At 34.4% G+C, this 14,961-nt stretch overlaps 1 protein-coding gene across 32 annotated transcripts in view; it reads left to right on the forward strand.

Annotated features, from left to right (window-relative positions):
* ADGRL3 (adhesion G protein-coupled receptor L3) overlaps window positions 1-14,961 on the forward strand; it is an 846,433-nt gene that overhangs the window by 580,680 nt on the left and 250,792 nt on the right. For all 32 annotated transcript variants that reach the window (XR_012516839.1, XM_074396184.1, XM_074396178.1 and 29 more), the window contains one exon: window positions 10,543-10,623. Coding sequence is in view for 31 of the 32 variants with exons in the window: in XM_074396184.1 (XP_074252285.1) it covers window positions 10,543-10,623 (81 nt within the window). In the remaining variant the exon portion in view is untranslated. The remainder of the gene's footprint in view (window positions 1-10,542; window positions 10,624-14,961) is intronic.

The raw sequence follows: 14,961 nt of genomic DNA on the forward strand, positions 1-14,961 counted from the left end.
AACATTCAAATTAAACTAAAACTATGAAAACTCCCCAATGATAGTACATAGCCTAGTGAACATTTAAATGGACAAAGTTTTGTTGTTGTTGTTTAAGCATAAAGTAAATTGTCTGAAATTGATTATGCTTGATTTTTCATGCTGGAATTATGTGAAAAAATTATTTGAGCCTTGGTTTATGGAAGAGTCAAAGGTATTGTTTGAGTTAATATTGAAATTCTAAATTATGAATTTTTATATTATATTAAAGTCACCTCTTCCACTTTTCCCCATTTCAAGTGTTCTCTAGAATTTTAACAAGCATTAGTTGGAACATGTTATTAGGTAAACATGTCTGATTTAATACATAAATTTTCTAAATATTTAATCTTGGAATCTGTGATATGAGAGAAAGCTCTATTCATCTATAACATAGAACTCTATTCATCTTTCACTGTGACATCTCACTCATTCACTCTCTCTTTCTTTGCTTTAGTAGTCATTACCTTGAAATATCATGTTTTTTTTTTTTATATGGTAAAGGAAACCAAAATGGACATGTAATAGGAACCAAGTGGCTCATTTAATCTTATATTAAATTGAAATAATGAAATGGGATGACCATTTTAGAAATACTAAGAAAACATAAAACTATTGAATAACATGGCATGACTATGAAATGATATTTCTACTGGAGTCTAATATATGGTATCTTAAAATCAATCACACTCTATACTGTTACCTTATAAATATTTCATTTCAATGACAATTTTTACTTTTTATAGACAACTTTAATATAAATGCCTAGCACCTCCAAATTATGCTAATAATGCTTCCTATTCTTTGACTGTAAAGCTAAATTTTAACTGTTCCAAATTCCTTTGATTAATACTGCAAACATAAAAGTAGGATAAATCTGTCAAAAATGAACAATTTGCCCAAAGAATTCAAACTTCTCGGGTGACGGCATTTTAGCACACAGAGGGGAGTTGTCAGAATTTCACTACAGGCAGTTTTATTCTATACAATGATATATTTTAAATTATCTTGAAAGAATTAGGTGGTAAAATTCACTGTCATGATCCTGGGGAGAATAGCCATATTTTTTAATTTCTTTATGTGCCAATCCGGTCTCTTTATACTGGGTCATTCTTATCTCATTTTTGTAAACCTATTCATGCAATACCTTTGCAAGGAACTTTCTGCATTCAGGTCTTTGGGGGCATGTATTGATCTCAATCAACTAACTAACACGCTGTCAAGTCCTGCTGGGCCTACTTCTTGACAGATCCTCTCACAGATCACTTGGATTGATGAAAAGGAAGGGAAGATTCTGGACTAATTATAGGAAAGTAAGGGTCTCCTTGTCTCTTTTCTTTATAAGAACAGTTGATTGGACACACAAACCTTTATATATTTTCTGCTAAAAACCTCCTCCTCTGATTCTTTATTATTTTGCTTAACCATATCATTATATGTGTAAAGAACTTCTTTGAACACTGGACCCATAATGGATATATTAAATTTTTTTCACTCTTCTCTGAACTAAGTTGAGCTACACTTAGTTTTCTATGACTCTGGTATTGAAAGACCTCATGCTAATTCCCTTATAGATCTGCCTTCTTTAAGGCCTACTGACTGAAGAGCTGATAGAAAGAATGCCTATTGGCCATTATTTGAGAGTAATACATGATGAATAGCTTTTACTTTGAGATCTATATTGTCTCACTTCATCATAGATAACATTTATTCAGTCAAATTCAGCCTGCTGCATTTTGTATCTTAGAGACTTCCTTGTGGGGAGGGGTTTGGCACGAGGGATTAGCATTTTGTTGCAATCCACCTATGAACTTTGTTTCCTGTGCTTTTAACATGCTTTCTTATTCTGTTTTTTGAATTAGTGCTACTGAATGTTTTCTGATCTATCAGCAGGGAGGAAAAGAAATTTTACCACATTATGTTTTTCTTAGCATGCAAAGATAGGCTTTAAAGCAGAACTTTAAAAACATAAGCACAGCAGGCTAGCTTCCTGCCTGTGTCCTCTAGGGAACAAACCTCTTTGTTGTGACTTCCCTGGCTTATAGTTTTATTCTTATTGTTAGCTTCTGTGGTTCTAGAGGCAAATTGTCTCCTGCTAGTTCTCCTTTCAAATAATTCCAATATCACTTTTTTCCAGCACGATAACCCTTTATCTTAAACACATAATTTCAATATTTTCTTTATAGCAGCAACTATGTTCAGTTCTGTTAAATAGATGGATAATAGAAATATGGTGCCAATTAATCCAAGTTTTTCATATTATAGTTTACTTTAATGATACAATTGCCCTCTATCTAATAGTTTATTATTTTGCAAAAATAAAACAGAGAAAAGTACATAAGAGAGTAAGTTTAAATATCTACTTTACATAAGTGCATTGGGTTAAAATCACTAGTTGGTGAATTGTTATATCCTTCGTTTGGTAGAGACCTTTTTAAGAACTCTATGAATATTTTCTGCCAGAAAATGGGTAGATTGAGAGTTAACATTTCTATCAAATTTGCAACATTTCTCAAACAGAATTAGTTGCAGTGTGAATTTATTGTAATTTTTGAAATTTCCCCAGAATTTCAATGTTTCTCTTGTTTATGATTTGAAATGTAGTAATTTTATCATTTGCCTTACTTTCTTTTGTCATTCATGTGTGTTTTCACCAGAAATGCACTGAGCTCTTACAATGTCTCAGACATTCTAGCAGGTCCTAGAATAAGAGAGAACACATATGAGCTGCAGTTCATGCTTCCAACACTCAAGGAGTTTTATATCTGATTTATCCCATTTAGTCATCACTGAATGTTTTCATTTAGGTCACTCTTCCAATAAAGGCAGGTTAGAAAAGTGAAACGATGTTTTGGTTTCATTGTCTTTAAAATTATAACAAATTTTAAAGTGTTTTAGAAATTTTACAGTCATTTGTGGGTAGCCAAGGGGTGTGTGTGTGTGTGTGTGTGTGTGTGTGTATTTATATATAAACAAAAGATATGTAATATATGTAAATATATAAATTATATTGCACACACTTGCTATTAGTATTTTTCTATTTAATATATAATTCCTGGAGCATACAAAATCATAAATATTAAATAAATTTTCATAACAGAATTTGAATATAGAGCCAACCTCATCATTTTTGTTTTCTTGGAATGTGATATTTAGGCTGCATGTTGAAAAGGTTTAAATAATTGGCATCTTCTTTTGATGTCAAGCTTTGATAGATGAATTAATTTTTAAGTAAAAATACAGATTCAAGAAATTCATAAACTATGCCCTTTATGTAAATTTTGGCATAAGTAAAATATCACAGAAAATGCCTCATCTTTTTCTCTCTTTTTTCAAAAGTAGTATATAATATGCTTAATCATATTTTCAAATAGCACAAGAGAACTGGGAGTATAAATGTGACAAATGATATTGTCTTGCATGGTCACAGTGTCCGCTTTTTGTTTGTTCCTCTACCAGTCTTTCCTGAGTCACACCAAAGAGATTTTACTTCTCAGTTATCAAGATTATTTTTGTCTTTCTTATCAACAAGAAATAATAAAAAATATTTTAAAACACCTACTATGAGTCACACACATAATCTTTGCGCTCCCTTTCCTTTAGCAAACTGATTTCTCAATTGAAATCTATAATTTTATATATTTGATTGTAAGTTCCAAGAGTTAAGAGTTCACCAGCTTATTTTCAGTACTTGGTATCAATCACATAGTTGGCACACATTACATATTGTTCAAATTAACAAATTAGTAATGAGGGAATTAATGAAAGCTCATTCACATTTTTTCTCTTTTGTCATTATTTGTGTTGAGGCATTATTTTTCTCAATCTTTGCAAAAATTAATTGCTATGATTTTTTAAAATTTTCTTTCTTTTAATGTTTTTTGTAGTAATGGTTGCTACAATAGATTTTTGAGACTTAATGAAATATATTTTGTTAATGGTGCTTTCAAAATTAACATTTGTCATTTAACCAAGACTATTTTTCTAGTGAATGAAAGAAAAGCATTTTTATAGTTTTATAAAATAAATTCCCCTCTGTATCTGTGAGTACTTGAAATTAAACATAAATATAAAGCATTTCCCGTGGCAATGCAGTTTCAATACGAGGACCAAGGTGATATTCTGCAGGCTAAGAGATATTCATCTCTTTCAGATTAATTGATTTCTTCATAACAATTACTGTATTGAATTTCATACTAAATTCATTTCCAAAATGTATTTTCTTAATTTTTAGGTACCATAATGGTATTAAGAAGCCCTGTATATTTTACAAATGAGTCTCGAATAATTTACAAATGAAATTATATGTCCTGGATATGCTTCAGAATATTCTGGGAGGGGAAAAGCAGCATGGGAAGAAGGAGGTGAAACAATATAGCCCTGAATTGATTGTTAAAGCTGGGTGATAAGCCTGTGCTTTTATTTTCTTCTTTCATTAGTACATCTCTGAAGTTTTAATTCTTTTTTTTTTTTTTTTTTTTTTTTTTTTCATTTTGTGTGATGGAGTCCCTGCTGTATTACCAGGCTAGAATGCAATGGCACAATCTTGGATCACTGCAACCTCATTCTCCCTGATTCAAGTGATTCTCCTGCTTCAGCCTCCTGAGTAGCTGGGATTATAGGCATGTGCCACCACGCCCAGCTAATTTTTGTATTTCTAGTAGAGATGGGGTTTCACTATATTGGCCAGGATGGTCTCCATCTCCTGACCTCGTGATCTACCCTTCTCAGCCTCCCCAAGTTTTAATTCTTTTTAAATCATCTTTTTGGCATGTGGTTCTCTGTCCCTTATTTCTCTCACTCCTGTGATCTGTAGGCATCCACTCAAAATGTTCCTTCTGTGCCCCCCCCACCATACACTACCAGTCTCTCACTGGACTAGGACCTGCTCTTCCCTCAGATCTCAGCTTTCTCCAGGTACCGCTTGTCCCTCACTTCACTTACCTCAATTAAGTGCCACTGCTGCGCCCTTCTCTCTCTCCCTTATCAAGGTATATATCAGACCTTCCTGTTACTGCTTAGTCCTGCATTAAGAATGAGATCTCTCAGTAGAGGAATAGTGTTGTCTTATTCATATGGTATACTTAATAACAACCACAGAACAGGAGCAGATGCCGAATGAAATACACAGACAAACACAAAGTTACGTTTGCTTCAAATTACTCCATGTTTTCTGTACAGCAAGTAATATCCACTAGGGAGAAGCCCGTCAAAGGCCTTTGCACCTCCATCAATGACTTTATGTCTGGGATAAGTCAAGCAAGTAGTTGTTTCTCTGCTAGCTCATACTTTACTAAATTCACTGCAAATGTGTAGGATTATTAGGATGAAGAGGAGAAAAAAGTAACCAGAATAAGAGGATAAGTATCAAAATGACTTTACACAGCTTTTCTTTGATCATGACTTTCGATTGGTGTTTACATCATCACCTGAGAGCCGACTTTATAAATGCCATATGGTTATAGTCAGAGTGGGATTTTAAGACAAAAAAAATCAAGCTGTTGTAGTGCTAGGCATGCCCAATTTTCCATCAGCACAAACAACACATTGATCTATGTTTCTTTTTTTCAGCAGTAGAGATTATTTCCAACAAGAAATCAGGCTTTTTTTTTTTTTTTTTTTGGAGGATTAGAGCTACTTTCACAGTGTTTTAAAAACTTAGAATAATTCCACATGCCATTTTTAAATGCAGTATGGTGTGGGTTCCCTCTTCCCCACATGGAGTTATTATTGTAGTAGAGGGGATATATATAACTTACTAACATCCAAAACGTTATAAAAGCAAAATGATAGTATTATTTAAAAACCTCAGGAGAAAAGATGTGGCATCCATTTTATTGTCTTTAAAGAGCAGAAATGTCATATCACTAAAGTAAAATAATCATGATCAGCAGTTGAAAAATTTAAAGCAAACAACAACAACAACAAAAAAGAAGGCATGAAATCTGCCTGGAGGACCATAAACTATTAAACTTGTTTACAGCACTATATGGAAAATGGGGAAAAGTTGAGTTGAAAAATGGTATAACTGTAGAAATCAATGGGGGTTTTATGGTTTTGCTTTAAGAAGAAAGTTGTGTTCATTTTCCCAATTGCATATCTTCTTAGTTTACTGATATCTTCTTTTATCCATTGGTCGATGAAGACATTATTAATATTTCTATGAATATATGTAGAATTTGTAATAAATGGGTTAGGGAAAAAGCATCTGATAGCAGCATATTTACTTCTGTAAGTTTTACTTTTTAAAATTATGTTTGAGCCTTTATCTATGCATTTATCCTTTTAGAGTTTCTCATAAAAGTCAGATATTACCTCTTGCCATCTCTTAAACTCTGTAAGTTCTGCTCATGAAAATCAAATTAGGCTTTTCTTGAGCACCCTATTTAAAATTGCTAGTTGCTCATCCCACTCCAGATACCCTTTAACCTAAGTTGCTCCCATTACCCTAAGCATCTTGCACATATGAAATAATTCATGTATTTATTATGTTTACTGCTTGTTTTCATCTCACTCTGCATAAGAGAATTGACTCTCATTTATTATGGTTTTTGATGTATGCCAAACACCTAGAAAGGTACCTGTGCCTGATGAATTAATGAATGAAAGAATGAACTTCTAGTGATAATAATAGCTAAAAATTACTACGTGATCTTCTATGTACTAAGCATTGTTTTAATGACTACCTATGTATAAATTCATCTATTCTTCAGAACACCCCATGAGGTCAGTGCTGTTATAATCCTTATTAAACAAATGAGAAAATTAAGCCACATAGAAGTGACGCGACTTGATTGTCACTTAGCTAGTTGGGTTATATGACTAGTAAGTGGCAAAATTGGAGTAGAAACGCAGTCTGTCCTGCTTCTGAGGTCATGATCTTACTCATTAAACTAAACTGAACCTATACTTATGCGGAAAAATTGTATTTTCATAAATAAATAGCTCTCAGTATTTTTAATGTCTCAACACACATGAAGGATTATGCCCCATACATCTTTAAAATAATGCTTTTTCTAAGGGAGGCTGGAGAGGTAAGGATGAGGATTGTTGGCAGTTTTCTACAGGCTAGCTGTAAAGCATCCACTTTCTAACCAGCCACTGTCACCACTCTTGACAACCACCACCTTCGTTTGACTTTGGAAAAAGTTTCCAACCTCTCAAGATGTCAGTTTTCTCATTCTAAAATGTGGATTCTGGAATATAAGCTATCAAATGTCTTTCTCTGTCCTAGTTCCATGGTTCTATAAATTGAATTCTATGCTCAGATGTAAAGGGAAAGTATTGACAGCAGAAAGAGAGAAGAGCCTTTTCCTGTACCAAATGCTGGTCAAGTCCTTTTTCTATTTGAACTTTAGTAGAAACTGCACAGGGTTTCTTAATAAAATAGAAATTAAATGGAAGTTGAAAAAGAGATTGAAGATAGAAAAATAAAGCCTTTTCCAGAATCCAAAATGGCCTTTGGATTTTTGCTGCAGCACTAGGCTTTTTTGAGCAGACCCATGAAATTTTTACTTCTTTGGCATACTTGACAATGGATAGTCAACATTCATTTTAGAACGCAAGTTTTTTTTATATTGTTTTTCTGTTCATTAGGTGATTTTTCCCCTTCAACCCTCACAATGGGGACATAATTTCTGGCTCAAATGCTCTGCCTTATCTTTCTACACTCAGGGAGATTGTTTCTTTCCCAGATTTTATAATCATTATAATATTAATCATATCAAAATCTGATCAATGGTTACTTAACTATACTATCACCTTAAATAAATAAAATCTCAAAATATCTACATGTCATTGGGACCTTTATATTCTGTTATCGAAAAGTAAGATAGTACAGCCTCTTTGGAAGTCAGTCTGACAGTTTCTCAAAAGGTTACCCATAGCATTACCATATGACACAGTAACTCCACTCATGAATATATATCCAAGAAAGATGCACATAAAAATTTGAACATGAAGGCTCAAAACAGCATTGTTGGCAATAGTCAAGAAGTGGAAATGATTCTAAATGTTCATGAATTGATGTATGGATAAATTAAATGTAGTATGTCTATGCAATGAAATATTATTTAGGAAAAGGAGTAAAGTACTACTTTGTGCTACAACAATGGATGAGTGTTTTTAAGTTACATTGAGTGAAAGAAGCTTATCACAAAATATACAAACACATATTTTATAATTTCATTCGTATGAAAAATCCCGAATAGCCAGATCTACAGAGACAAAAGGTAGATTAATGGCTGCCTAGAGCTGAGATGGCTTGGGAGGAAATGAGGAGCAACTGCTGATGAACTTAAGGACTTTTTTTGTTTTGATTAAAAGGTTCTAAAATTGGTTGTGGTGGTGGTTGCATAACTCTGTGAATATATTGAAAACTATTGAATTGTATACTTAAAATGGGTGATTTTTATGATATGTGAATTATGCTTTATTAAGATATATGTATGGATGTATGTCTGTTGGTGTGGGCATATATATATATATATATATATATATATATATATATATATACACACACACACACACACACATATATATAATCTCCATACAAATGTATCATTTTACCTAGGGTAAATATAATCAAAACTAATTAACAAGCTACTCCCCCATTTTGCTATTGCCACTATTCTTTGGTTTTAAAATGTGCATGTATTAACGAAGCATATAGTGACGGTGGTTAGGTTAAAGGAAATTATGTATGTATGAGTGTTTTGTGGTTATTGTCATAGGTGATGAAAGCTATGTTCCAGTATTAAACAGAAAATCAGTATTATTCTATATGCTAAGACTTTTGAGCCAGTATAAAGTAAATGGTTTTTTTTGTTTGTTTGTTTGTTTTTGTTTTTGTTTTTGTTTTTTTGTATTTACAAGATCTATGAAGTTTCAAACCAATCTATATGTAATGACACAGGACCTTAAAAATAGAAATGTATTTGTAACCAATATATTGCATAGATAAACAGGTGGTTTTATAATTAAGATTATCTGAACTTCTTAATAAACTCTATTGAACATGAACTGCTAACAGTACACAATTGGTGTCTTATTTCTTTTTATAATAATGTTTTTAGTATTCCACTGAAACATGGCCAGTAAATGTGCAATATTCTTAGTTACCATTATGAGGGACTCTGTATATTACAGTCTCTCCACTGTCTCTGCTGTTAGCTGGAAAAATGCTGGGAGCAACGGCAGCTACAATCAACAGGGAGCCATATTAATTATTTGAAATGTGCCTCATAAGAGGAATCAGCAGAGTTTATTACAAGTTGAATATTACTTGAAATGGGAAGGTTACTCCAACTGTTATCATAATCTATGTATCATTAACTTTCCTTGTTTAGGAAAAGAGATTAACAACCCTGTAAATTGCTATAGGAAATGTGTAAAATATACAACTGCATATTCCCATTGTAGAAAGAAAGTAGTGAGTCCTCCACTCCCACTCAAATCTTCTGTATATAAAGTAGCTTTAGAAATTGAACTGACTCTATAATTATGCTTCCTTGCCTCAAAATCCTATTTGTGTATTATTATCAGTATACATACTATGGCTACTTTGAGCATTAGATGATTCTTTTATATTTAAACTAACACTTTTTCAAATCAGCATCTTGGCCTTAAAATTAACTTTACCTCTTTCATCTCATAAGACAGAAAGTATATTACAAATATATATGTTAGCTAATAGAATGTTTTGCAAGGAACACAGAATTAATCTAGCTACTTGCTCTTTAAATTATGGTTAGTCGTTTTTTCATTAAATACAGATAGGCATACTTTTGTACTCAAGTAGTGGAGGTGAATCTTAAAGGTAAAATAAAAATCAATCATAATTGTAAAATGATCTAGATAAACATTTCTCAAAGTGTTATTTGTACATTGGATACCAGTCTGCAGACTGTTTTATTACTGAGCTGCACTGAAGTAGATGCAGATACTGAGAGAGTTTAGAAATACTTACAGTAAATAAATAGACCAGATAATATTTATTTAATCTAACAACAAAAAATAAGGATTTTATTTTATATGTCTTATCTTTGATTTTTTTTTTTTTACTTTTCCTTATAACTAATTTTTATTGTGGTTTTAACATTATCACTCCACAACAAATTTGTAATGAAACAATAACAAAGAAGAAGAAGAAGAAGAAGAAGAAGAAGAAGAAGAAGAAGAAGAAGAAGAAGAAGAAGAAGAAGAAGAAGAAGAAGAAGCAGCAGCAGCAGCAGCAGCGGAAGAGAAAGCGGAAGAGGAAGAGGAAGAAGAAATAAGGAGAAGGAGAAGAAGGAGAAGAAGAAGAAGAAACAACTCAGATTATTAGAGAAGCACTGCTTTAATTGAGTGATGTTTGGATGACACGTTGTTTTTATGTTTGGGCAGATATGTCTACACTCTATAATTTATGCTACTATTTTAGTTTGGAGTGAGTGAGATAATTTGATATCATAAAAACATTTTTTAAAGGGGAAAGATATACCCACGATGTCTTCTTATCAAATTTTTTTTTTTTTGGATCCACAGGGCAGGCACATCATGGACAAGTTTCATACATTTCTCCACCAATTCACCTTGACTCTGAGCTAGAAAGACCGTCTGTTAAAGGTAAGTTTTCTTTATGTAAAGAAAAAGTAACTACTCATTGTTTGATGAAAGCAGTGAATCAATTAAAGATGGTTGTACACATGTATGTTGTAATACAGTGTCTGTTCAAAAAGCAGGGGTAAAATGAAGTATGTGAGTAATCTGCAGCTAAGATTTATAAACAAAAATGTGAAATATTTCTCCAAGAAATGTTTGTAAATCAAAATGCAATGGCTTTAATAAATGAGTATTTATAGAGATTCAACTAGTGGAGGACTAGTTGAATACCAATTTAGATTTAGAAATTACCAGATAACCATTACTTTTTTAGTGGGACTCTATTTTTCTACTATCCTTTTTTTTTTTTTTTTTTTTTACATTAAGATATATTAATCGAGTGACATTGACAGATTTTTTTCACCTTAAAATTATATTTTATTATTATTCTTTTTAAGCCATTTTTGCATTAACATTATTTAGTTTTAAATATATGTATTAAAATTATGTATTTTTAAATTGATACCACCTGTTTTAGAGAATTTTGTAAATAATCATACAAAATAAAAATTAAAGGTAACATTTACTGTCTCGTAATCCAAATACAAATTTAATCCTTGTGCTTTTAAATAAATATTTATCAATGATTTTCAAAATAATTCTTAGTTCTCAAAGCTGATATGTGGACATGCCTTTTAATTTTGTAAATAGCAAATATTACAAGGTTGACTTTTCGGTTTTAAGTAATGCAGTATATTTTCTTATATTTTCAACAGTATTCATTACTTAAGAAAATAAAACTGACTTTTATGAACATGTTTTCTGTATAGGCTATTTTCTCTCTTAGGAGTTTCTTATCTCTTCTTGTCTAATTAATATGTTTCTACCTATGTTTCAAGGCCCTGCTTTATGTTAGTTTCTCTGTTAAGTTTTCCCTGACTGTGTGATAGGGTGGACCTATGTGCATATGTCAGTTTTCCAAATGCCCCCTGTGCTTGCCTCAGTTATTAAACAACTAAGACATTGGATTTTATTTTGTGGTACACATGTTCCTTTCCCTTATCGGTATGCTCCTTGAGGGCACAGAGTGGCACACTTGTTATTTTTCCCCAAGTCATTGGTCTGTGCTTTGCACTTCATGGAAACTCATTCAATATTTCTAAGACACTGACAGTGAAGGTGACAGCCTAGATCCCAAAGGATGCATCTGCACTTTATTAGAGAAAAAGGGAGGAGAAATGATACACGAATCCCATGAAGAGGAAGAAAAATGAGACAAAACATAAATATGTGAAGGATTTTTAAAGAAATGTGCTGAATGCACAGTAAAAGGGGAGCGGTTCTAGAGGGAAAGACTCGAGAAGGTAGCAAGGCAGATTGTGGTGGATTCTGTATCCCATACCAAAGACTCTGTTTTATCCCAGATAAAAACAGGAAATATTTTAAATTATTTTTCCCCATGTCAGTTGGATGTTACATCATAACATTATCAGTTCTAGATATGAGAAACATATTTCTGGTGTTAGTGTAGGTGATGAGCTGATTGGAGAAGAGATTGGCAGAAGGAGGCTTTTCAGCAGTTCAGATAAAAGATGATGGGGAAATTAGGAGAGTGTCCCTGGCAATGTGAGGATCTGATAAATATTTTGAAGAGACATGACATTTGAATGAATAGATACAGGGAAAGGGGCAGAAATGCTCTGTGGTTTCTATATTGATTAACTGCTTGGATGCTGCTATGGTTTGAACGTTTGTATCCCTGCCAAAATTCATATTGAAAGTTAATCCTCAGTGCAGCCGTATTAGTATTAAAAGGTAGACCTTTAGAAGGTGATTAGGCCATGAGGGCAATGCCCTAATGAGTGGATTAATGGCCTTATAAAAGGGCTAGAGGAAAGTAGATAGGTTCTTTTTTGCTCTTATGCCTTCTCTAATGTGAGGACACAGCAGGAGGCACCATCTTGGAAACAGAGAGCAGCCCTCACCAGACACTGAATCTTCCAGTCCCTAATCATGGGCTTCACAGCCTCCAGAGCTGCAAGAAAATAAATTCCCATTCTTTATAAATTATGCCATCTCAGGTATTTTGTTATAGCAGCAAAAATGGACTGAGATAGATGCTTATGACATAATTGCTCATCATGAGAAATAGATAGGAATTATAAATCAATGCATTGCCTTAGACACATTAATTCTTGGTAGAATGTTCCTACCAAACTTGAAAGATAGAGTCTTACTTATGCAAATTAGTGACTTCGTAGAATTCAGTTCTTCATACATGATCCCAATATGATTTGAGAGAGTACTACTTTAAGATCATGGATAAGATAGTATAATGATCTACTTCAAAATTTAGTGACTTAAAACAAGCAATATTTATTCTGGTTTTGAGAGTTGGTTGATGTCTACTGACTTAGCTGGGGCTGAATATTTTATAGTTAACAGGCTGATTGGTTTTGCAGAGGAAGTGACTCATTCACATTTTTGAAAATTGCCTTGATGTCTCTGGGGTGATGGCCACATGTCTCTCTCATCATTCAGCAGGTTGCTGTCATGTTCCTTGATGTCCCATTAGCCAAAGCAAGTCACAAAGCAAACTCAATTTAATAGAGCAGAAATAGATTGTATCACTTGATTGAGGAGCCACACTTCAAAGAACCATGAATAAAAGAAGAAGAATTAGAACAATTTATAAATTACCATAGGTAGTCATATAAGAAGTAAAATAAATATAAAATCAACAAGACAAAAAAGTGACTGATAATGGGATTTGGAAGCCAATAAATGGCCAGGCGCAGTCGCTCACACTTGTAGTTCCAACTGATGGTGGTGGTGACCTGTCCGAAGCAGCCACTCAGGGGATGCCTGCTACAGCAGGGGAGGTGCAACTGGGGCTGCATGCTCTGCAGAGCTGATAGGGGCTGGGAACAGCTGCCCCCTACCGAGTTAAAGGGGCAGGAACCCTGCATCACTGGGTGTAGCTTTAACTTCCTAGTGGCAGCTCCAGACCCAGCCATCCCTGAGCTCTCAGGGGCCCAGGAAGCCCTCGCTGCCACTCCAAGCTTGGAAGTGCCTGATCCTGCTCCCAGGCCTCTCCCTGCTACTGGTACTCACTCCGATTTCAGAGCAAAGTTGAAGCTGGGTGTGGGTACTGTTTCAACCTGACTGAGTGTGCATGTGCTTGGGGTGGTGCTGACATGCCAGCCCTCCTCCACCGCCTTGGCCTCCTCTGAAACTTTGAGCAGTGACAAGCTCAGGGAGGGAAGCCCAGGTTTGGGGTACTGAGGGAAGCTTAGCACAGGCCTGCAAATGCCCCCAGTCATGAACAGCCTGGGCAACATGGATGGCATGATGAAGGCAGGTTCCTGGGCTGAAAGAGTCAGGTCACTAGTTTAAACCCCACTGTCAAGGAAGGCATGGCCTGAATCCTGAGGGCTGGGCTACCAGTTCAGGGTATAGTCTGTAGCCTGGAGTGAGAACTTATGGTGCTTTTTTCAAGCCATGGCTAGCACAGCTGGTATGCAGGGCACCAAGTCCCTAGGCTGTACAGAGCAGCAGTAACCTGGGCCAGGCCCATGAAACCATTTTTTTTTTTTTTTTTCCTCTAGGCCTCTACTCCTGTAATGGGAGGGCCTGCTATGAAGGTGCCTAACATACCCTGAAGACGTTTTCCCCATTGTCATGGTGATTAACATTTGGCTCCTCCTTACTTAAGCAAATTTCTGCAACAGGTTTGAATTTCTTCTAAGAAAATGGGTTTTTCTTTTCTATTGAATTGTCAGGCAAAAAAAATCTGAACTTTTATGCTGTTTCCTTTTTAAAACTTAATGCTTTTAACAGCGCCCAAGTCACACCTTGAATGCTTTGCTGCTTAGAAATTTCTTCTGCCAGATACCCTAAATCATCTCCCTTAAGCTCAGATCCACAGATGTCTAGCATAGGGGCAAAATGCCACCAGTCTCTTTGCTAAAACATAGCAAGAGTCACTTTCACTGCAGTTCCCAACAAGTTCCTCATCTCCATCTGAGACCATCTCATTATGAATTTCATTGTCCATATCATTATCAGCATTTTGGTCAAAGTCATTCAACAAGTCTCTAGGAAGTTCAACACTTTCCCACATTTTTCTGTCTTCTTTTGAGCCCTCCAAATTGTTCCAACCTCTGCCTGTTACCCAGTTCCAAGTTTGTTTTCACATTTTCAGTATCTACAGCAGCACCCCACTCTACCAGTACCAGACTGTACTAGTCCATTCTCACACTGCTAATAAAGACATACCCAAGACCAAGATTTTATAATTTAAAAGGAAAGGCGGTTTAATGGACTCACAGTTGCATGTAGCTGGGGAGGCCTCACAATCAT

Source organism: Saimiri boliviensis, chromosome 3 (genome assembly GCF_048565385.1).
Source record: "Saimiri boliviensis isolate mSaiBol1 chromosome 3, mSaiBol1.pri, whole genome shotgun sequence".
In the NCBI taxonomy this organism is placed as follows: Eukaryota; Metazoa; Chordata; class Mammalia; order Primates; family Cebidae; genus Saimiri; species Saimiri boliviensis.